General features: G+C 38.7%; 1 protein-coding gene across 21 annotated transcripts in view; it reads left to right on the top strand.

Annotated features, from left to right (window-relative positions):
• The window catches only part of nrxn1a (neurexin 1a), a 186,041-nt gene extending 172,764 nt beyond the window's left edge, over positions 1-13,277 (top strand). For 16 of the 21 annotated variants that reach the window (XM_037544115.1, XM_037544104.1, XM_037544114.1 and 13 more), the window contains 2 exons: positions 6,146-6,227; positions 11,443-13,277. In XM_037544115.1, coding sequence (XP_037400012.1) covers positions 6,146-6,227; positions 11,443-11,747 — 387 coding nt within the window. In that variant the 3' untranslated portion in view covers positions 11,748-13,277. The remainder of the gene's footprint in view (positions 1-6,145; positions 6,228-11,442) is intronic. The other 5 variants (XM_037544106.1, XM_037544122.1, XM_037544121.1 and 2 more) reach the window with 1 other exon arrangement.
• The last annotated feature ends 5,824 nt before the right edge of the window (positions 13,278-19,101 follow it).

Genomic DNA, 19,101 nt, shown 5'->3' on the forward strand with positions numbered 1-19,101 from the left:
GAAGATGTCAGCTCCCCATATGAAACTAAGTTGCAGTCTCTAGCTGTTTTTGAACTCTCCGTCTCCTTCATAATTCAAAGTAGAGTGTGTAGCGGTGTCCCCGGGGGTCTTTCTTTACACGTGCTTTGTCTTTGCTGATCTCGTGGAAGTGCTTCTATTGTCTTTTCTGTGTTCTGAGGAGGAAGAGGAAGAAGCACTGCAGTGCCTCAGAGCACATTTCTTATTCAGTGTGTGCGAGCTTTTCAGTATTTTTAAACACACCCTGCTAGCTCTCAGCGCTGAGAGCAGTGCCCAGCTGCATTTAGCACCAGGGCCACTGCATGAATATTCACCTGTCATTAGTATGGAGCTGAGCAAAGGGACTTTGATGTTCTTACTCTTCTGCATGCTTCTTTCTCTTTCTCTCTCTTCTACCTGCACCCAAAGATTAGCAGCAAGAGAGAGAAATCAGTGCTTTTGCAGGTCCCAACTGAGCCCAAGCCGTGCGCCACAGACTGTATTTTTTCTTATTTTCCACCATTTGTAATGGCCTGAATTTCTGCGTCTCCATGGCAACAGAAACAGACGGTTGTGTGTGAATGTAGCGTGTATTGGAGGTAGAATGTTAGAACATTAGGCTCCTGAGGAGAAAAAACAGGGAGAGAGAGGGAGCCATTGAAGTAGAGCTCTGAATATGAGCTACTCACGCAAGCAGGCTGTAAAATATAGATTGGTTTTTGGAGTTGTGCTTATTATAGAGCAGAAATTGAGTGTATGAAAACAGGGACGAGGGCTTGATGTCTATTAGCTGTAAAGGGATGGAGATTGTTTGCATTAGTGCTCTCTTTGGCTGTAGGTGTTAGAGAGGTAGAAACATTATGTTGAGACTAAGGCTAGTGTGATTAATCAATTAAGCATTATTACTTCATTAAAAAAATCCATTAAAATGTACCTACTCGACAAGTCAGCAGTGACAATTTTCATGATGATTCATGATATTAAATTCTCCTACCAGCCCCTCTTAGAATAGGAAATCTGATGGGCACACTTATTTATATGTATTTTATGAGAAATATGCTACATTCAAAACCACATACTAACATAAACAAAACTAGCACGCCACCATTAGAAGTCAATTCTTTATAGTATAGAGTATATAGCATAATAGTATGTGGATGCAGCTGTAGTGTTAATTGTTTGGGCATATGTAAAAATAAGATGTGAAACAGCTTACAGAGTTTACTGTTACCATCCTGTACCTAGTTTGGCTAATAATTCTTTCATTAAATGAAATCTAATAATGGAATTTAACAAATGCATGCAATGGCTGGAGAAGTCAGAAACCAAACTTCTGTAGTTCTGCCTGTCTCCCTCCAACCGAGGCATCAATACATTTTTTGTATTCATTTCACTATGTTATATTGTGTTTTATTGGCAAATCACACATTCTGCTGACATCATTTTTAAACAGTCTCCTATGCAGTCTAAAATATGTCCTGGCTAATATATGGTTAAAACCATGTTAACATGATAAATTATTAATGTTGCTAATATTTTAATGCTGTTCATGCTGCTCAGGCCTTTCTGGTGTGACTGTTATGTTAGGCCTCTTTTGGCCACTTGCACTGATGGCTATGTGGATAAAAATATTTTCCAGCTACAGCCATACTGTATCATTTGTAATCAAAAAACACCAGTGATGCTGGCAATATCAGTAATATCAGAAATGTTAACCCATGCCTTCAGCAAACTATGCTGGACAGTGCTCACAGGAGACCTATGGCAAATCAACAACCTACAAACAGGTGTAAGAGTGAGCAGGGGTTGTAATCATGGATCAGTTGCATCAATTATCAGTTATATAAATGATAAAAAGTGGACACACTATCATGTACACCCTGCAGTCACATGATTTAATGTTCAAGTTCAAGGAATGAATACATACAAAAAGAAAGTTAAAACATTCTCTACAGTAAAAAAAAAACGTAATTTTTTGCATATGATTTCTATTTATTTGCTAAATTTAACATTAAAATGTGCTATACATTTTTGTTAAGACAGTAAACACACATACACACAAACATTTTTTATTTATATATATATATATATAAATTCCCCCATTATCCCATTAGGCCATAGGCATGGTGGTCCCCTCTTTACAGCTTTAACAGCTTCCACTCTTCTAGGAAGCTTTCTACAAGATTTCAGAGTTTGTCTGTCAGAATTTTTGCCCATTCATCCAGAAGAGCATGAGGTCAAACAGTGATGTCCGACAAGAGGGCCTGGCTCACAATCTCCCTTCTAGTTCATTTCAAAGGTGTTTGATGGGGTTGAGGTCAGGGCTCTGTGCAGGCCAGTCAAGTTCTTCCATGCCAAACTCACCCAGCCATGCCTTTATGGACCCTGCTTTGTGCACTGGGGCGCAATCATGATGTAACAGTATACAGTTGTCCAAAATGTCTTGGTATTTGACGCTTTACATTTTCCCATCACTGAAACTAAACGGCCTAGACCAACCCCTGAAAAGCAACCCCATAGCATTATCCCTTCTCCACCAAACTTTAGTGTCCAGAGTCCAGTGATGCCATGCTTTACAGCACCCTATCCAAAGCTTAGCATTGTGCTGGGTGAACACCCTACACTACACCAATAAGAGTCCTTGGGCAAGACTCCTAACACCACCTTGGCCTACCTGTGTAAAATGATGAGATTGTAAGTCGCTCTGGATAAGAGCGTCAGCCAAATGCCGTAAATGTAAATGTAAAGAGTTTTTACTTTACTTTGACTATGCACTATGCGGATCAACACTTGGTGACCCCTCTCTGTAGCTTTACTTGGTCTACCACTTTGAGGCCGAGTTGCTGTGGTTCTCAGTAATCCTGCTCACAGGTTGTGAAATATCTAGGACGGAGGAAATTTCACAAACTGACTTGTTGCAGTGGTGGCATCCTATTACAGTACCACGCTTGAGTGGTTCAGTGAGCTCTTTAGAACAAGCTATTCTTTCACAAATGTTTGTAAAGGCAGACAATAGGGCTTGGTTTTATTCACCTGTGGCAATGAGACTGAATAAAACACTTGAATTTAATGATAAAGAGGTGTGTTCCAATACTTTTGTCCATATAGTGTATGTCATTTTTTTTTCTTTTTATATTAGGTTATGTAATGAAAATCAGTCTCAACCCTGCAGTGTCACTGATATTTTAATGGTATGTCAGTGTGTGTTCTGCAGAGAGTAGATCACACTGCTGCTAACCATAAACTAGCCACTGATGAAAGGGTAGTGAGAGTTGAGCCTCTGGAGGAGAACAATGCAGTGCAAGAACTCGCTGAACTGGTGTCAGCTTCCTTCCCCTCAGCTGTCTGAGCAGGAGCCTCACTCTGGATCTGCACTCACCACTTTTAACTGTGGGTCTCTGTGACAGCTGTGGGCTAATTGGAAGGGGCTGAACTGAGGTGGAGCTTTTGTAAGTGTGCACATTGTGTGTGTGTTGGGGTAACATAACTCCTACCTCACTCCTCTCTCATTAGCGCACAGCTGGTTCCTCTAGTGTGTTCATAGGTGAGCTGAGCATTTGCCATTTTTTATATTCAGTCTCTCTCTCCAGCTCTCTTTCCGTCTCTTACTCTCTCCTTTATGGCCTGTTTTCCCACTCATTTGGCAGCATGTCAGGCCCCTTATCACGCCTGCTGGCAACACAGTAATTAAGAACAAGTGAAACAGAGAGAGAAAGAGAGAGAGAGAGAGAGAGGCAATGGTTCCTCCACAGATGATTCTCTGTCACCCAGTGGTACTGTTCTCCACTGTAGTTACTCAGAGTAAACTCTTTTCTCTGCCTCCTTCTTTAACCTATTTTCTGCCTCCCTGTCCCCATGTCCATCTCAGCACAGCTGTTGAGTAGGCAGAGGAGAGTGGAGAGCTGCGGCAGATGGAGGCTGAGAGAGCGTCGTCTTAGTCATATCTGACTTTTATGGATGCGGAGAACAGCCTCATGCTCACTGCTTGTGTAACACCACATCTCAGGACTTTGATTTGAGTTCTCAACACTCTACTCTGAGAGATAGAGAGAGAGAGAGAGAGAGAGAGAGAGAGAGAGAGAGTGAGAGAGTGAGAGAGAGACAGACAGAGAGAGAGTCTGTAGTATGTGTGCAGAGAATCCAAATGAAAGTTGACTGACTTTATTGAGTGGCCCCAGGATCTCTCAGTCTTCCATCTTCCTTTTCTTCTCTTTCACTAAGTATATACATACATCTCTGTTTCTGTCCTTCTTCCTCTGTCTTGTTCTCTCTGTATTTAGCTGTCTCTCTTTTGTTTTTTCTTTTGTTGCTGTCTCTCTATCTCCCTTTCCTTTTCTCTTATTCATGCTTACTTCCTCCTCTTTCTCTCTCTTCCTTTCTGTCTACCTACCTATCTATATCTCTCTCGCTCTGTCTTGTCCTTTTCTCTCTCTGCCTATCTTTTTGTCTTTCCTTTTATCTATTATCATTTCTCCCTCTCCCTCTCTCTCTCTCTCTCTCTCTCTCTCTCTCTCTCTCTCTCTGTCTCTCTATCTCTCAGGAGGCCAGACAGTTAAACTGGTCCAGTTGGCCTACAGCTTTTGCTCTGTGGTGCAGCTTTGGCCTCTCTCTCTCTCTCTCTCTCTCTCTCTCTCTCTCTCTCTCTCTCTCTCTCTCCCCACCCTGGTGCTCTCTCTGGCACCAGGGACCTAAATTATTCACCCATGCTGACCTACTTGCAGGGCGTTTGAGTTGGGAGTCCAAAAGATATTGCCGTGAGGAATGCCAGCCTTGTGTTTATGACAGCCGCACTGACTCGACTGTGTAGGGAGCCCTCCCACTCCCACCTTCCTGCTCTCTCTCTCTCTCTCTCTCTCTCTCTCTCTCTCTCTCTCTCTCTCTCTTTCTCGCGCTCTCTCTCTTTCTCCCTCTCATTCTATGCCTGTTGTTTGTGTGTGGAGGAAGTCAGTCAGCAATGGTGGTGAAACGTCCTGATAGAGCGTGGGCACTGCCCTGATGCCCGTGGGCAGTGTGTGTCTGTGTGCGTGAGCACGTAGAGGCAAATCGATGTCTCTTTTCGCCCGCTGAAACACTCACACACAGCCAGCCCTGCCTTTCTGACGACACGCCACACACACACGCACGCACCCACCAACTGGCGTTCAAATACACACACAGCTAATCAGAGGCTGAGAAGTGTGAACACTGGTGCAGAATGGATGCCACCACTTCACATCGTCAGATTCTCGACGGAGAGCTGAGAAGAACATAGAGCTGGCATTCTTTACACGCAGAGGATCGAGTGCTCCAATGAGAAGAGATCATCAAAGTTGATTTTTTTTCCTAATCCATGGTTGGATTCCGTTCTTTAGGTTCAGGCAGTGAAGAATCTCAGCATGGCTTTCTTCCCTTTTGGAACTATTACTGGAACAGAGGCAAGCTTTTTCTCGTTGTGTTTTTATGTTTGTTTGTTTTTTTGGTCACCATTTGTTAGTAATTTTTGTTAGCAGGGATGTTTTGTAAGAGAGAGAGAGAGAGAATATCTCTGAGGATTTGTTGTACATGGTTGAGTTCCAGATTAAAAAGCCTCTTCTGATGATACTTGTTTGGGGACAGATGAGGGGATTTAATGTTCTTTGCATGTGCTTCAGTCAGGCAGAAGATTGTGTTTCTTCAGTATGTGTATTTTTGTTTGTACTCCTGTTCAGATTTTGGGCAGCCTTTATTGTGCCTGTCTTCTTTTCAGATTTTGCTATAAAGTGGATCAATACCTCTAGTGAAATTAGCATTAGCCAGAGGAGATGTTGTCAATGCCAGGAAAAAGAGCACAAGCTGTACCTATACTGTGGTATTCACTGTTGAATTGTGTTCTCAGCTCTGAGGCTGATGTCTGTGGACCTGCAAGTGCTGTCAGTGCACAGGCCAAATACAGAACATATCTGACTCTCTGTTTCTCTCTTCTGCCCATCGTCTGGATTCTTCCTAAACAGCAAATGTTGTCTAACTCTCATTCTCTCTCATTCTCTCTGTATATGTCTCTCTCTCTCACACAGCAGGAGGCCTCTGGTGATACAGCAGTCTTACAAATGTTTAATAGTGAAATTGTACATTTCCAGTAATCCAATCTTTTCTTTCTTTCTTTCGTTCTTTCTTTCTTTCTCTGTTCCAGGATGATCTCTTGGTAGCCTCAGCTGAATGCCCCAGTGATGATGAGGACATCGACCCATGTGACCCAACCTCAGGTGGGTTAGGTTAGTCATCTTTCTTTTTTTATTATTGCTGTCCATGTGCCTTTATTTTACTCCAGCTCATGTTTTTTCATGCTTTTTTTAAGCTGCTTTGTCTACAGTGCTTAATCATCAGTCATTTTATTCTAAACTGTTTTTGTCAAAGTAATCAAATGATTTAACATTTGACTTAAATGCACTCAAAGTATGTTTGACTCATGAATCAGTCAGTGTTTTTGCTGATAAATGGTCTTAGTATAGCCTGGTTAGGAGCAGGAGACACAATGTTCAACAAAAAAAATAAAGAATACTTTCAGAAAGAAATAACTGCTTTTGCAAAATCTGCCATTTAAAAGTGTTTAACACGCTTGGCCTGTGTACAGTTTCAGTGAAGACAAACCACAAAGTCAAACCACATTTTATACAGCAGACAGTGATTAGTGTGTCCCTCAGGGGACTTTCAGAGGACAATGCAATAACCATTTATTAAAAGGTAGTGCCAAGTGTGTTTTATAGTATAGGATTCTCTGACATCTTTTATGCCAATTACATTGTGCCTGTTAGTCACAGTGCTGTTTGTTTGTTTATATATATTTTTTTATTAATATTCATTTTTGATTAACTGTTCACCACATGTTAGTTATTTTTTTCCAGTTTTGTTCAAAATTGAGTTAATAGTACAATCATGTGTATGCATGTATATATATATATATATACACACACACAAACACACACACACACACACATACACACACACACACACACACAGAGGGAAATTTACTTGAAAGAGGCCCTGAATATTCTGTTGTAACTACCGTTAGGTTGAAGCAAACTGAACCAAAAAATGTACTACATACCTTGATGTATGTGTAATCGATTGCATTACATGCGATGCTGGAAGTTATCTCCATTTTCTGCCAGACACATGAAGGAGTGCGGAACTTGCAAATGGAGGTTAAACATTGTGATGGCTGTCTGGCGCTTACTTCGTCGTTCCAACACAGGAATATACCAGCTTGTTCGAAGCTCCATATACTGAGGAGCTCATTGCAAATTGGTGCGTTCAGATCGCTTCATCCTAGTGAGAGTCATTACAGAATATTCTGGCCTTTAATTCAAGTCCTGGAGGGCTGGTGTCCAGCATAGTTGGGAGGCTTCTGTATTTAAACACACCCACTAAACCTGATAATTAACATAAGTGTTTGAGTAAGTAAATCACCAAACTGTGCTGGACACTGGACACCTGACTTACATGAACATCCAGAATGCCTCATATTTGAAATATAGTGATCAAATCTGTCTGTGATCAAACCACCTGTCTGTACTGGTATATATTGTCACTGTCAGACTAAAACCCCCTTTATTATTACTATTTTAATGATTTGAAACACCAGCTCTCCTTTACTAAAATTTCATAATGTATGAAACAATAGAAACTGTCCAAAATTACTTAGAATTAAATTGCATTACATTAACATAAATTATGTAAAAATGCCATTTTTCTATGCTGAACTTTTTTCCCCCTTCTCCTATAAAGTTTCCATTTTGGAGATATGAGGTTTATATATGAGTGTGTGGTGTGGGTGGAAGTTGATGAGGTTTGATGTGGAGAACAGAGATGTGGAAAAGGCCAGTGAGCATGGCTGCGTGGTATGAGCACCTTTTCCTATATCTCCCAGCGGCATGGCCACATGCTTATACACTCTACTGCACAAACTGCTTTCGACAAGGAATTAAAAAACAAAGGTTAACTGAGACCAGCTTTCCGTAGCGTGCTCAATGCAGGCCGCAAGTGACCCATGCAATGGACCTATTTACACAGGCTTTGTAAGCATGCCTGTGAAATAATGAAAATCTCCTCCTAAGGCAATAGGCATTTCAAGATTTTAATCATTAATTTTTGGAGAATGGCCAATCTTAAAACAATACTGCAGACTAGAGTACATGATAATATGAATTAAACCAAAAAGAGACTATTATAGTGCCATAATGATTAAAACTGAATAATAATGTTGGCAGGTACTGAGTGTCGTTTTTCTACATGGTGATGTGATTACTCTATTAAACAATGTGTGGGCTGAAAGCCTGCTCTGTTCTTTAGCAGTATTCATCATCATCTCATTTTCCGCACCTGCAGGCTACAGTTGACTCGGTATCAGTGAAAGGGCTTTAAATTGCTTGTTTCAGGTGTCATTTCACCCAGGGTTTTATGTCCTGCCTGCGGCCACGCAGAAGCTGAATTACTAACCCCTCTCACTGAAACTTAAAGCAGCATAAATCAGCAAACAGATAACTATCTCTCAACTCGGAAATAAACAGCTCGAAAATGAAGTTCACTCACTGGTCACGGCAAATAAAAATATGTGGCATATCCAATTTGATCACTCTGTGTTAGTATATCAGCCAATAAAACGATGCACTTTATGGCCGGCTACATTCAATATGATGACTAGATTGTATTAAGGCTGCAGAATATAGGCAGAAAGAACCCCAGGGGCCAGTGCCTGGTAGATGCATTTAGTATTACAGATGTGATGGGTCGCTTTTGTTATCATGGATTTCCTGAGCTGATACGTACTACAATGCAGTTACACACAGAGTTATCAATCTAAGGTCAAACTGCACCAAGCAGTCAAATCCATTTCCTGAGGGGATATTGATTTTCTTTATTTCCAGCCTCCTTTTGTTTACCTGTTTTTCAGTCTGTTCAGCAGTTTCTGTAGGTTCTAAGAAATATATGAAGTCTTATGCAAAGATTTTAGCATCTCCATTTTCTAAGTGAAAATAAGTTAACTTATTAATATGGTGGTCAACATGACAACGTCTTGTAAAAAAAAAAAAAACAAGCTGCATATGCAGAAAAGACACCTTTTTGCACTGCATTTTATGAGTACCCTGAAAAATTATAAAACAACACTCTAAAACACTTTCATCCAAATGACAACACCAGCACTGCATTTCACAAACATATTGCAAATACAGAAAACACATGCAACTTCAGAAATGCTGCCAAGTCAGTCACAATACAATAAAAATGTTTCAAAGAGGATGGAGCAATTCAGACTTTTCAATTTTATGCAGCATAAACATTACCAGGCAAAACTAAGTTAAAACAGATCTAATATCACAGTATTGTGATGGGAATTAGTTGTAGAGTGTAAAATGTTAAATAGCAATACTAGATATAACTGATAACTACTGCAGTGCAGCTATGACATATCAGGCTAGCCAAAGTCATCATAGGCATACTGTAATGTGAGTCTAAGTGCTGCTAATAACTTTTCCCAGTGATTTTCCTTCACAGATATTCTGTCTCCTTTGAGAGTATTCCAGAAACATTTCTATTGTATTGTGGCTCATTTCTGCTGTGTTGTGATGGGCTTTGCAGTGTTTCTGAAGTTCCATGTGTTTTCTGTGTTTGCAGCACTTTTGTAAGATATCGCTCAGGTGTAATCAAAGTGATGAAAGTGTCCTTTGAATTTATGTTTGAATTTGCAACACATTTTTTGTGCACTGGATCATGTCATACACTGTGTGCTATGTACAGGAAACAAACAAACAAACAAACAAACAAACTATATATATATATATATATATATATATATATGTGTGTGTGTGTGTGTGTATATGTGTGTGTATGTGTATATATATATATATAAACATAAAATGTAAATTTCACAGGCCATATTTAGTGTTTTACTATTTTTTTCCCCTAAATGTTAAATTCAGCAAAGAATCAGTAAATTAGAGAATACACACACACACACAAACACACACACACACATATGTATGTGTGTGTGTGTGTGTGTGTGTGTGTGTGTATATGTATTCTCTAATTTACTGATTCTTTGCTGAATTTAACATTTAGGGTAAAACACTAAATATGGCCTGTGCAAACATATTGGCATTATTTACATTTTATGTTTTATTTTTTCCCATTCTATTAAGCTCAGCAAATAAATAGTAATACTAACTATTTGCAGAAAAAATGCATATTTAAGTTTGTTCAATATTCACTTAGAAAAGCAACAAAGTCTGTAATTTGACCAGATCCCCTAAAGAACCATATGCAAAAAAGCATGAAAAATGGTAGAAATGGAGATACAAAGTTAATGTGTGACAGCAACTACAGAAGACAGACTTAAAGGTGCCACAAATGATTGTTTGATTGAAGCCATAGAACAGAGGTCACTAATAGGCAGACCGTGGTCCGAGTCCGGACCCAGACGCTGTCCTGTGCGGACCTGGACCTGTAACTGATAAACTATGGAACATTATTCAGTGTGGTCCTATTTTAATATGAGTACCATTTCTAGCATTTACGGTACCACTTTAGCGGCCGGGGAGACGCACAGACCAATCGCATGTGTTGTAAAAATCACACGTGACGCTACTCAGCCAATCAGATCTGTGCATTACGTTGAGCCTTGAGACTCACACAGGAGAGGTGTGAGAAACAGCAGTAGGAGAAGAAAGTGGGTCCGATTATTTTGCATGGCGTGTTCTAAAAAGAGAAAACTGACGCTAAATGTTGTTGTAATATGACCAAATTGTAGTTTATTTGATTCGACATTCAGTTGACTATATAAGATGATGATATAACTACTAGCCTACATCAGTTTACAGTATATGGCACTGAGTCATGGTGTAAGTTAGACATTACGATATATTCAGGGCCTTTGCTTGAGAAAATTTGACTGGACCTTATTGAATTTTAATTAAAGACCACTGCCATAGAAGAACCACTTTTGGTTCCCCAAAGAGACATGAGTGTGAGGAACCTTTAAAGGATTTTAAGAACCTTTACATCAGTTTTTATACCAATTTATGGTTTCTTCCTAGAACATTTACATTATATGGAGATTCTTTAAACTTTTTTTAAAAAGGTTCTTCACACTCACATATCTCCTTTCCCAAAATAGTGCTCCAAAGAAACATCCAGTTAAAGGTTTTAAGTTCGGTACTAAAATTTAATTAATTAATTAACTTTAACTTTAATTATTTTAATTACATAAAGGTTGTAATGAGGCCTTGATTGCAAGCACAAGAGCATCTACTGTAAATATTTAACCTGATTACTCATTAGCAATCTGGGAATTATGGTAAGCTAATCAACAAGAAAGGATACAGTCATAGTTTGGAGGTTGCTTGGCTGGAATGCAGATAGGCTGATGGCTTTAATGAACAGTATCTCTCTCTCTCTCTCTCTCTTACTCTCTCTTTGTCTCTGTCTCTACAGCACACCCTCCCCTGCCCGAGGCGAAGGGCTACCCAAGCCCAGAGGTGATCCGGGAGTCCAGCAGCACCACAGGAATGGTGGTGGGCATCGTAGCAGCTGCCGCTCTCTGCATCCTCATCCTCCTTTATGCCATGTACAAATACCGTAACCGCGACGAGGGCTCGTACCACGTGGACGAGAGCCGTAACTACATCAGTAACTCGGCCACACAGCCCAATGGAGCTGCTGTCAAAGAGAAGCCAATCGGCGTGGCCAAGATCTCCAGCAAGAATAAAAAGAACAAGGACAAAGAGTACTATGTCTGATCCCACAGACATTCTCCCTCCCTGTGTTCAGAAACTTACGGGCAAGGGGGAGGAGATGCCAACCTATGTATAGTAATTAAGAGAAAAAAACAACATCACAGTCTTAGTTTTAACTGAGACAAGATACACTGTTACTAACAATAAGAAAATATACTTTATACTCAAGCACACAAGAACTATACAAACGCCGAAAGTGTGTACAAAGGAAATTGGGAGCAAAGAGTGTGTTAAACTCGCAGAACGGAGGGAACCTTCAAAGACGATCCTTCGGAAAAAGGGACAAGCTAATACAACCCCATACGTTAGGGTCAAGCACTCAAAGACAAGGCCACTGCTCAGAACTGAGGTTTTATTGTGTTTCATATTATGTTGCCTGTGTACGTGTTGCTGGACGTCCTCTTCATCCAGAAAACCCATGAACATCTGGAAAATTAAAAAGACATTCACTAAAAGATGAAAAGGAACAAGAGACTTATCACTATGAGAAGCTACCTACTATATGATTGTTAAATCAGCCAAAGTATTCGCCCCTCACCCCCTTTTCTATTGGCAGTGTTGGCCAGTTGGAGACAGATACAAGGTGAAGACCATAAGGATCCAGACTTAAGTCAATATGGAGGACCAATGCCTTGGTGTCAAAGAGGACTATGGAGGCCTTATTATCAATCCAAGTGTAAAATCTACGGTTGTTTTCTTTTGTTTGTATGTTTGTCATGATAACGACAACAGTGACGATGCTGATGATTAAGAATGATAAAGCATACTGGGGCCGTTTGGGATAGTTTGAGAAAAACTCCATGCACGTGACGTATCTTATTACATATGTTTATATACGGTGCAAAGACTATCTATGTGTGCTCTCTGGACTGTGGCTGAAGTGGTGTTTTATAGCCTGTTATATAGATGATGCCAACTACAGTATACCTGCTCTTCAAAACATTTTCTAGTAAAAACAAAACGGGAAAACAATTAAAAACAGAAAAAATAAATGTTAATGTGTTGCTATAGCGATAGAACCGTTTCTGCCATTAGCTATAAACATTTGGGTTCCCGTATTTTTAATTTTCCTCCTTTATGTGCATCTTCAATGTCAACATTTTATTTCTGCCATTGTATTTTGTTTTAGCGATTCTTCCTTACGTGTCAACATACAAATACTAGAGCACAAGTTTAGGTTTGGGAAAGCAAACCACCAAATGGGAAGTGAAATTATATGAATTGTTGGTGAATTGTTGAAGCAATATCCCTTTGCTCTTCTCAGTGACCAGACAAATTATGCATGGTCATTAGGACGTGGCTCTAATAAGAGATGACACCATCAAACAGAAAAAAAGAAAAGAAAAAATGACAATGAACTGGATCTTAAAATATGTGTATTGGAACCTCACAGCTGAAAGATGCCAATCTCAAAGACACCTAAAATTGAAAACGTATTGTTTGTGAATACACTCCTCTTTGCTCTCTTGTACTACACTGAATGTACAAGAGGTATAAAATACATAACCTTCAGAATAAAACGTTTGATTTTTGTTTTTGTGTTTTTTATTTGTGTACAATTTTTCTATGATTCTTTTGTTTTTATTGTGAAAATTCTTTGATGACCTCAAAGTGAAGATTTATTATGAAAAAAAAATAGTTTTGAAAAATCAAATGAATAAATAAAATATTAATTAATACTTGAAGGTATTTGTTCTTTATTCCTTAACACATTTCTTTAAGAGCCAGTGGCCTACCATGACCAGAAGACCCGGGCTTTCAGTTTGGGCAGTTAATGTCAAAACTTGCTCAAATAATGAGAAAAAACACCTTTGTGATAATGCTTATTTCTACTAGCACTATTATATGCTTTCTATTAGTACATTAGTGCCAAGCTAGCTGGTGCAGTTCTAGGTTTTTTGCCTGTTGTAGGTTAAATGTGTACATTTTAAGCTTGACACTGCACAATTTATTTGAAGCTTGTAATAGACATTTACATATTTTTTTTACCTTGTATGTTGTTGTTTTCCTGTGGTATTTTCAGAAAAGCACCCTGGCATAGATTGGTCAATGCTCTTTTTTATTTCTACTAGCTGACAGAAACCTACTGCTTGTGTTTACATTCAGTGACATATATCAGCTATCCAAAAGATCTAGGGTGTTGTTTTCTTACCCACAAGAATGGCCCCTCTCATTAGAAATCAAAACATGATTGGCTGATTCCAATTCCAAGTTGCTAGTTACTTGAATGCTTAAGGCCTGCAAGCCAGTTTCTGAAGGAGTAACCAATGAGCTATCTACTTAGATACCACAGCAAATAAATCCTGATTGGACAATTTTCCATTGGCTATTTCAGGATTTTAACATCTTTATTTCCAACAAAATAGTTATAAAATAAAATATTAACCATTTTTATATTTTTTTTTAAATAGAACCTTTTTAAATAGAATTTTTAGTACACCAAATAGAGTACACCAAATAGAGTACACCAAAACAACCACAGAGCACTGACATTCGGAGTGGTTTATGTTTCAGATAAATATGATTTGTTTTTGTAGCACTGTTGGTCAAGCCACTTTGCATGTCTTATTTTAAGAGAAGCATCACCTGTACATTTATGTATAAAATCATGTGTGCTGGGTCAAAGAGAGCAAAATATTTTGGACCAAAAGTCTTTTCAGGTTGTCTCATGAGCACCGCTCATACTGTGTCTTCATACTGGAGGAGGCCATTGATCCTGAACAATAATGAACATCACACAGACCCCATGCATGGCTGAACAACAACAACCGGGCTCCCTCAGAGAGGTGGCTGGTGTGGACACGTGGTCACGACGGTGGACCTGCAGGTTGAAGCGGCTCTTTCATTTTCTGCACAGGAGGTGGCAGGGGAACAATCGTAAAATAACTACCTCTTTAGGGAGACATGCTTGGCGATTTATTAGTTCATAAATTATTCACACCAGCCCTAGACTGTTTGTCAGGCCTCATTTCTGCACACTTTACTGAGGGAGGGATGGAGGTGCAGGTGGGTGGGTAATGAGGGTCTGAAGATGGCCTTTTGGGAGAACTTGCTTCAAATTCCCAATAAAGGATAATCAACAGTATCTTCCAGTGGTTTTGTTTAATTGGTGGAATTATGAGTTGAATGATAGCACAATATGTAATTGGGGTTAAAGTTCAGACACTAATGATGATGTAGTAGTTTTAAAATCAATACTGAACAAAGAATTCCTCTTGAAATGCAGATGGATTTAGTACAAGTCAAACCATCCTATACCTTTTGAAATTGAAAAGTAATTGTCTGCGAGTGGAAACCCCGTTTTGAACATATCGACTGAAAGCAGACCCCTAGTTGTCAATACATATCAGATGAACAATTCAAGCTAATTTCTATGTTGAAATAAGTTTGTGTACCCAGTGACCAAATTAATTATGCATGGCTTTTAGGACATGGCTTTAATAAGAACTTACAGCATGACCCCACCCCAACCCCACAGAAATACCAATCTGAAAGACACCTAAAATTTAAAACGTTTGTTTGGTGAAAACACTTTTCTTTGCTATCTTATACTACATTCAGGGACAGATTTACATACAAGTGTGCAAAATATGCTCTGATTGAACTGCAGTATGAACCCACAATGTGTCCAAATGTAGGATTTACTAAGGCTGCATCCCAAACTGTACAGTGCCACACTAAATAGCATGTCAAAACAGTGCACCACCAATAGCAATGAATTTATTGATGTATTTTACATTTACAGTTACAGCCTTTAGCAAGGACTCTTGTCCAGAGAGACAGTCCTTTGCTGTTCACTCAGAGAATGTATCCTAGCTAGAACAAATATGTTTCAAACTATCCTTGAGCTAAGACACTGCCAGATACAAGAGCCAGTGCCAATATCTAGAAAGAAGCACACAAATGCAAAATTAAGACATAGCATATACAGCACAATACAATGCATTTCCATAAGTTTATTTAAATGCTTTACAAAGAGATAGGTCCTCAGTCGGAATTTGGAGAAAAAAAGGGTATCACCTGGGTGTCAGGACAGAGAAGAGTCTTGATGCTTGTTGAGCTGAGCCATACTTGAAGCTGGAAGTCAACAAGGTATTGGTTGAGCATGTGTAGCATGGTAGTGTGTCATTTTGGACACAGCAACTGCAACTTATCACTCAACTGTGCATATCCCCGTCCACTAATTGCTTGCTTTGGAGGTGCAGGGTTTAAAGAGGCAGTGTAATAATGGTGTTGTCTCCAAGGTCCAGGCAAATTAGAAAACGAAGGGTCAGTGATAAATAAATGGTGGTTCTTTCCAACCAAAACATTCTACTAGGGTGTAAATCTACAGTTACTAAAAGATAGAGTTTGCGAACCAATGATACGCACCGCATGTATGATACTTATTTTGTGCCATGTCTTCGTATATCTGATCTCAAGAGTTTAAAGAATGTTATTCTAATGATAAAAATTCCTCCATTTAATGGCAGCTGTCTTCTCCCATTGCTAAAGAAAGTCACTCAGCAACACCTCTTTTGAAACCTTAATGCAAAATCTTAAAAAGGCAAAGAAAAATGGATGTAAAATTAGCCACAAGTTGTTCAAGCTTTTGAAAATTAAGTGGAATAGATGATGAGCTGCAAGTGCAATATTACCACCCATGTGTATGATGGAGAGGAACTCATTTTGCCATGTACATGGCCCTTAAGTTGCACATTCAGACTGCTCCGGTTTTGTACAGGACGTGTGTAAAATGCGTCCAATTTGTGCCTGCAAATGGTACAAAAGGCTTACTGCATTGGGTCCTGAATGCACTGAATTAAGAGTTCAAAATTCATGAACAGAATACCAGAATAAAAAAGTAGGTATTGTGTTTTGTTCTGCTGAGCATTGGCAACTACAAGCATCCCCTAGCAAACCTTTACGTATCTATCTAAGGCATGGCTGGGTAGAAACAAGCTCGATAGGGGAAGATTAAACAAACAAAAACAATAAACGCATTTTCACACTAAACTCTACTTTCCCATAGATCAAATTCACTGAATGATGACTGTTAGTACTCATTACTGCCTGTAAAGTGTTTAAAATGACATGAAATGAAATGAAACCTCAAATGAACATCATTTGAACTTCATCCTGGGCACCTTTAAGGTAAAAATAAAAGGAAAGGTAAAAATAGTCTAAAAGTCTAGTCTGTCATCACAAAAGTGTCAAATAAATGAAAAAGTCCTGAACAAATTCTTTGTACTGTAAGCCTTTAATGAACAGGATGGAGAGGTTCTCATTTCCACTTTGTTCCTGAAGGCTACCATTCTGTGATAAAAGGAATTACTCACTACACACACTTTCTTATTATACATGGGACCATGAAATTTTAATGTGCTCTTTATTTTAATACAAGGTTGAGGTTCCTCAAGTGGGCTTAACCTGCAGAAGAATGTTAATTGTTCTATTTCTTTTTTCAATAATTCACCAGTTACATTGTGCTAATGAAATGTAGTTGAGCATCAGACTGAACAGAATTTTAATAGCACTTATCCAATGTGCTATATTGGTTTTCCCAGTCTTGCATGGAAAGTGATGACAAAAGATTATGCCCAAAAATCTATTAACATCAGCAGGTCTCCAATATTCAGTCCAATAACAACTAAATTATCTTATTTTGTAATTCAATCCTTCAGTCATTAGCCTCAATCTGTAACATGGCCATCAACACAATTTTGACATGCTTGGGCTGGAAGAGGATGATGTGCTCTATGCATAATGTTTTAAAAGTAATGAAATTCTATTGCAAATGAAAAGGCTCTGCATTAAAGACAAAAGGAAAAGGGTTTCTTAAGGCAGTTTCAGTTCCAGGGGCATAGGCAAAGATCTGCACTGCAGAACACAGACATCTATATTTAACAGGGCAGATGATGGCTTTATATAATAGTCATTTCCCTATTGCTCAACACATTTGGGATAAAAAGAGAGTACCACCCTGTCATATCTTTCAAGCCAGCCGCTATTTGATTCAGGGCAAAATAAGGAAAGCCACACGTTATTTTTAATGTGCAATGACAGTATATCTATGTAATACAACACATAGATGATCCATATTATTTGGAATGACTACAATACTGTCTCATGGTATCATGGGATGCTTATTTTACCTCCTAATTTGTGACAATCAAGAACATTAACAAGAACCATTGCAGAAGCGGACTGAAGGCTGTATAATGGACTTGTGACACAAATGCCAATTACATCACGTCTTCAGTCACACAGTCCAAACTCACCCACGCTGCTGGAATCATCTCACAATCAACATAAATGCATCAATTCATCCCTCTGTTTCCAGTCCAACTAAATTGCAGTGCTTCACTACTTTTCATTGCTCTCCCTGTGCTAATACAGGATAATTAGGGATTTCCATACATCTATTGTCAGACAGGATTATAATATTTGAGTATTACAGAATTAGTCGTATTTAAGCAGGTCATTTTAAAATGAATGTAAAAAAAAGCTGGTATATTTTATTCACACACTGTACTTTAACTATGCCAGTGTAGCACATTTGCGCTACAAACAAGAGATACAAGTAGGTGAATGTTTGATGCCTATACAACATTTTGTGATGTGGACAATTTGTGTTTCTATTTGTTTGTTTGTTTGTTGAGTTTGTGGAAGAGGTTATTGTTTTGAGGGCTGCAGCTGATGCAGATCTGGGATCAGCTTTTCCCTATGCTGGTTGGCACACTGCAGGATGACTCAAAGAAAAACAAAGCTGTTTTATAAGAAAGTCTTTTTCCAAGATGAATTTAATATGTATTTACTGTAATTCATCATGTGGCAAACTGGCTTAAGTGGATTAAAATTAAGGCAATTTAAAAACAATCCAAAAGTGCATGTGAAGTTTACATATGTATTTTGATATGACTTCACATATGTATTTTGGCAATTGTGGTGCAAATTTGTAAGGTGATTTTAAACTTAATTTGGATGAACAATGATTCATCAGACTGTTCTAAAACTATTTTTTTCAATAATTAGAAGGAAAATGAACTTGTGTTTCCAGAAATATAAATGGTTAACCATAGGCAGTGACAATTGTGTCGTACCAAAGTCTTTTTTCAAGAAGAATTTGAAATACATTTACTGTAATTCACTCTGTGGAGATATTTTCAAAGTGGTTCGAGTGTTTTCCATGCAACTTAAGTCAATTCTGAAACAGTCCAAAAACACCAATAATGGCAGAGCTTACACAGTCTTACATATTTACATGTATTTATATATACGATCTTACATTTTGGCAATATTTTATGTTTAGTTTGGATCAAAAATACTTTGGCAGCTGTTATATGACATTTTCCAGTGATTTCCAGTGAAGGAAAAT

The sequence above is a fragment of the Pygocentrus nattereri genome, chromosome 13 (assembly GCF_015220715.1).
Source record: "Pygocentrus nattereri isolate fPygNat1 chromosome 13, fPygNat1.pri, whole genome shotgun sequence".
Lineage (NCBI taxonomy): Eukaryota > Metazoa > Chordata > Actinopteri > Characiformes > Serrasalmidae > Pygocentrus > Pygocentrus nattereri.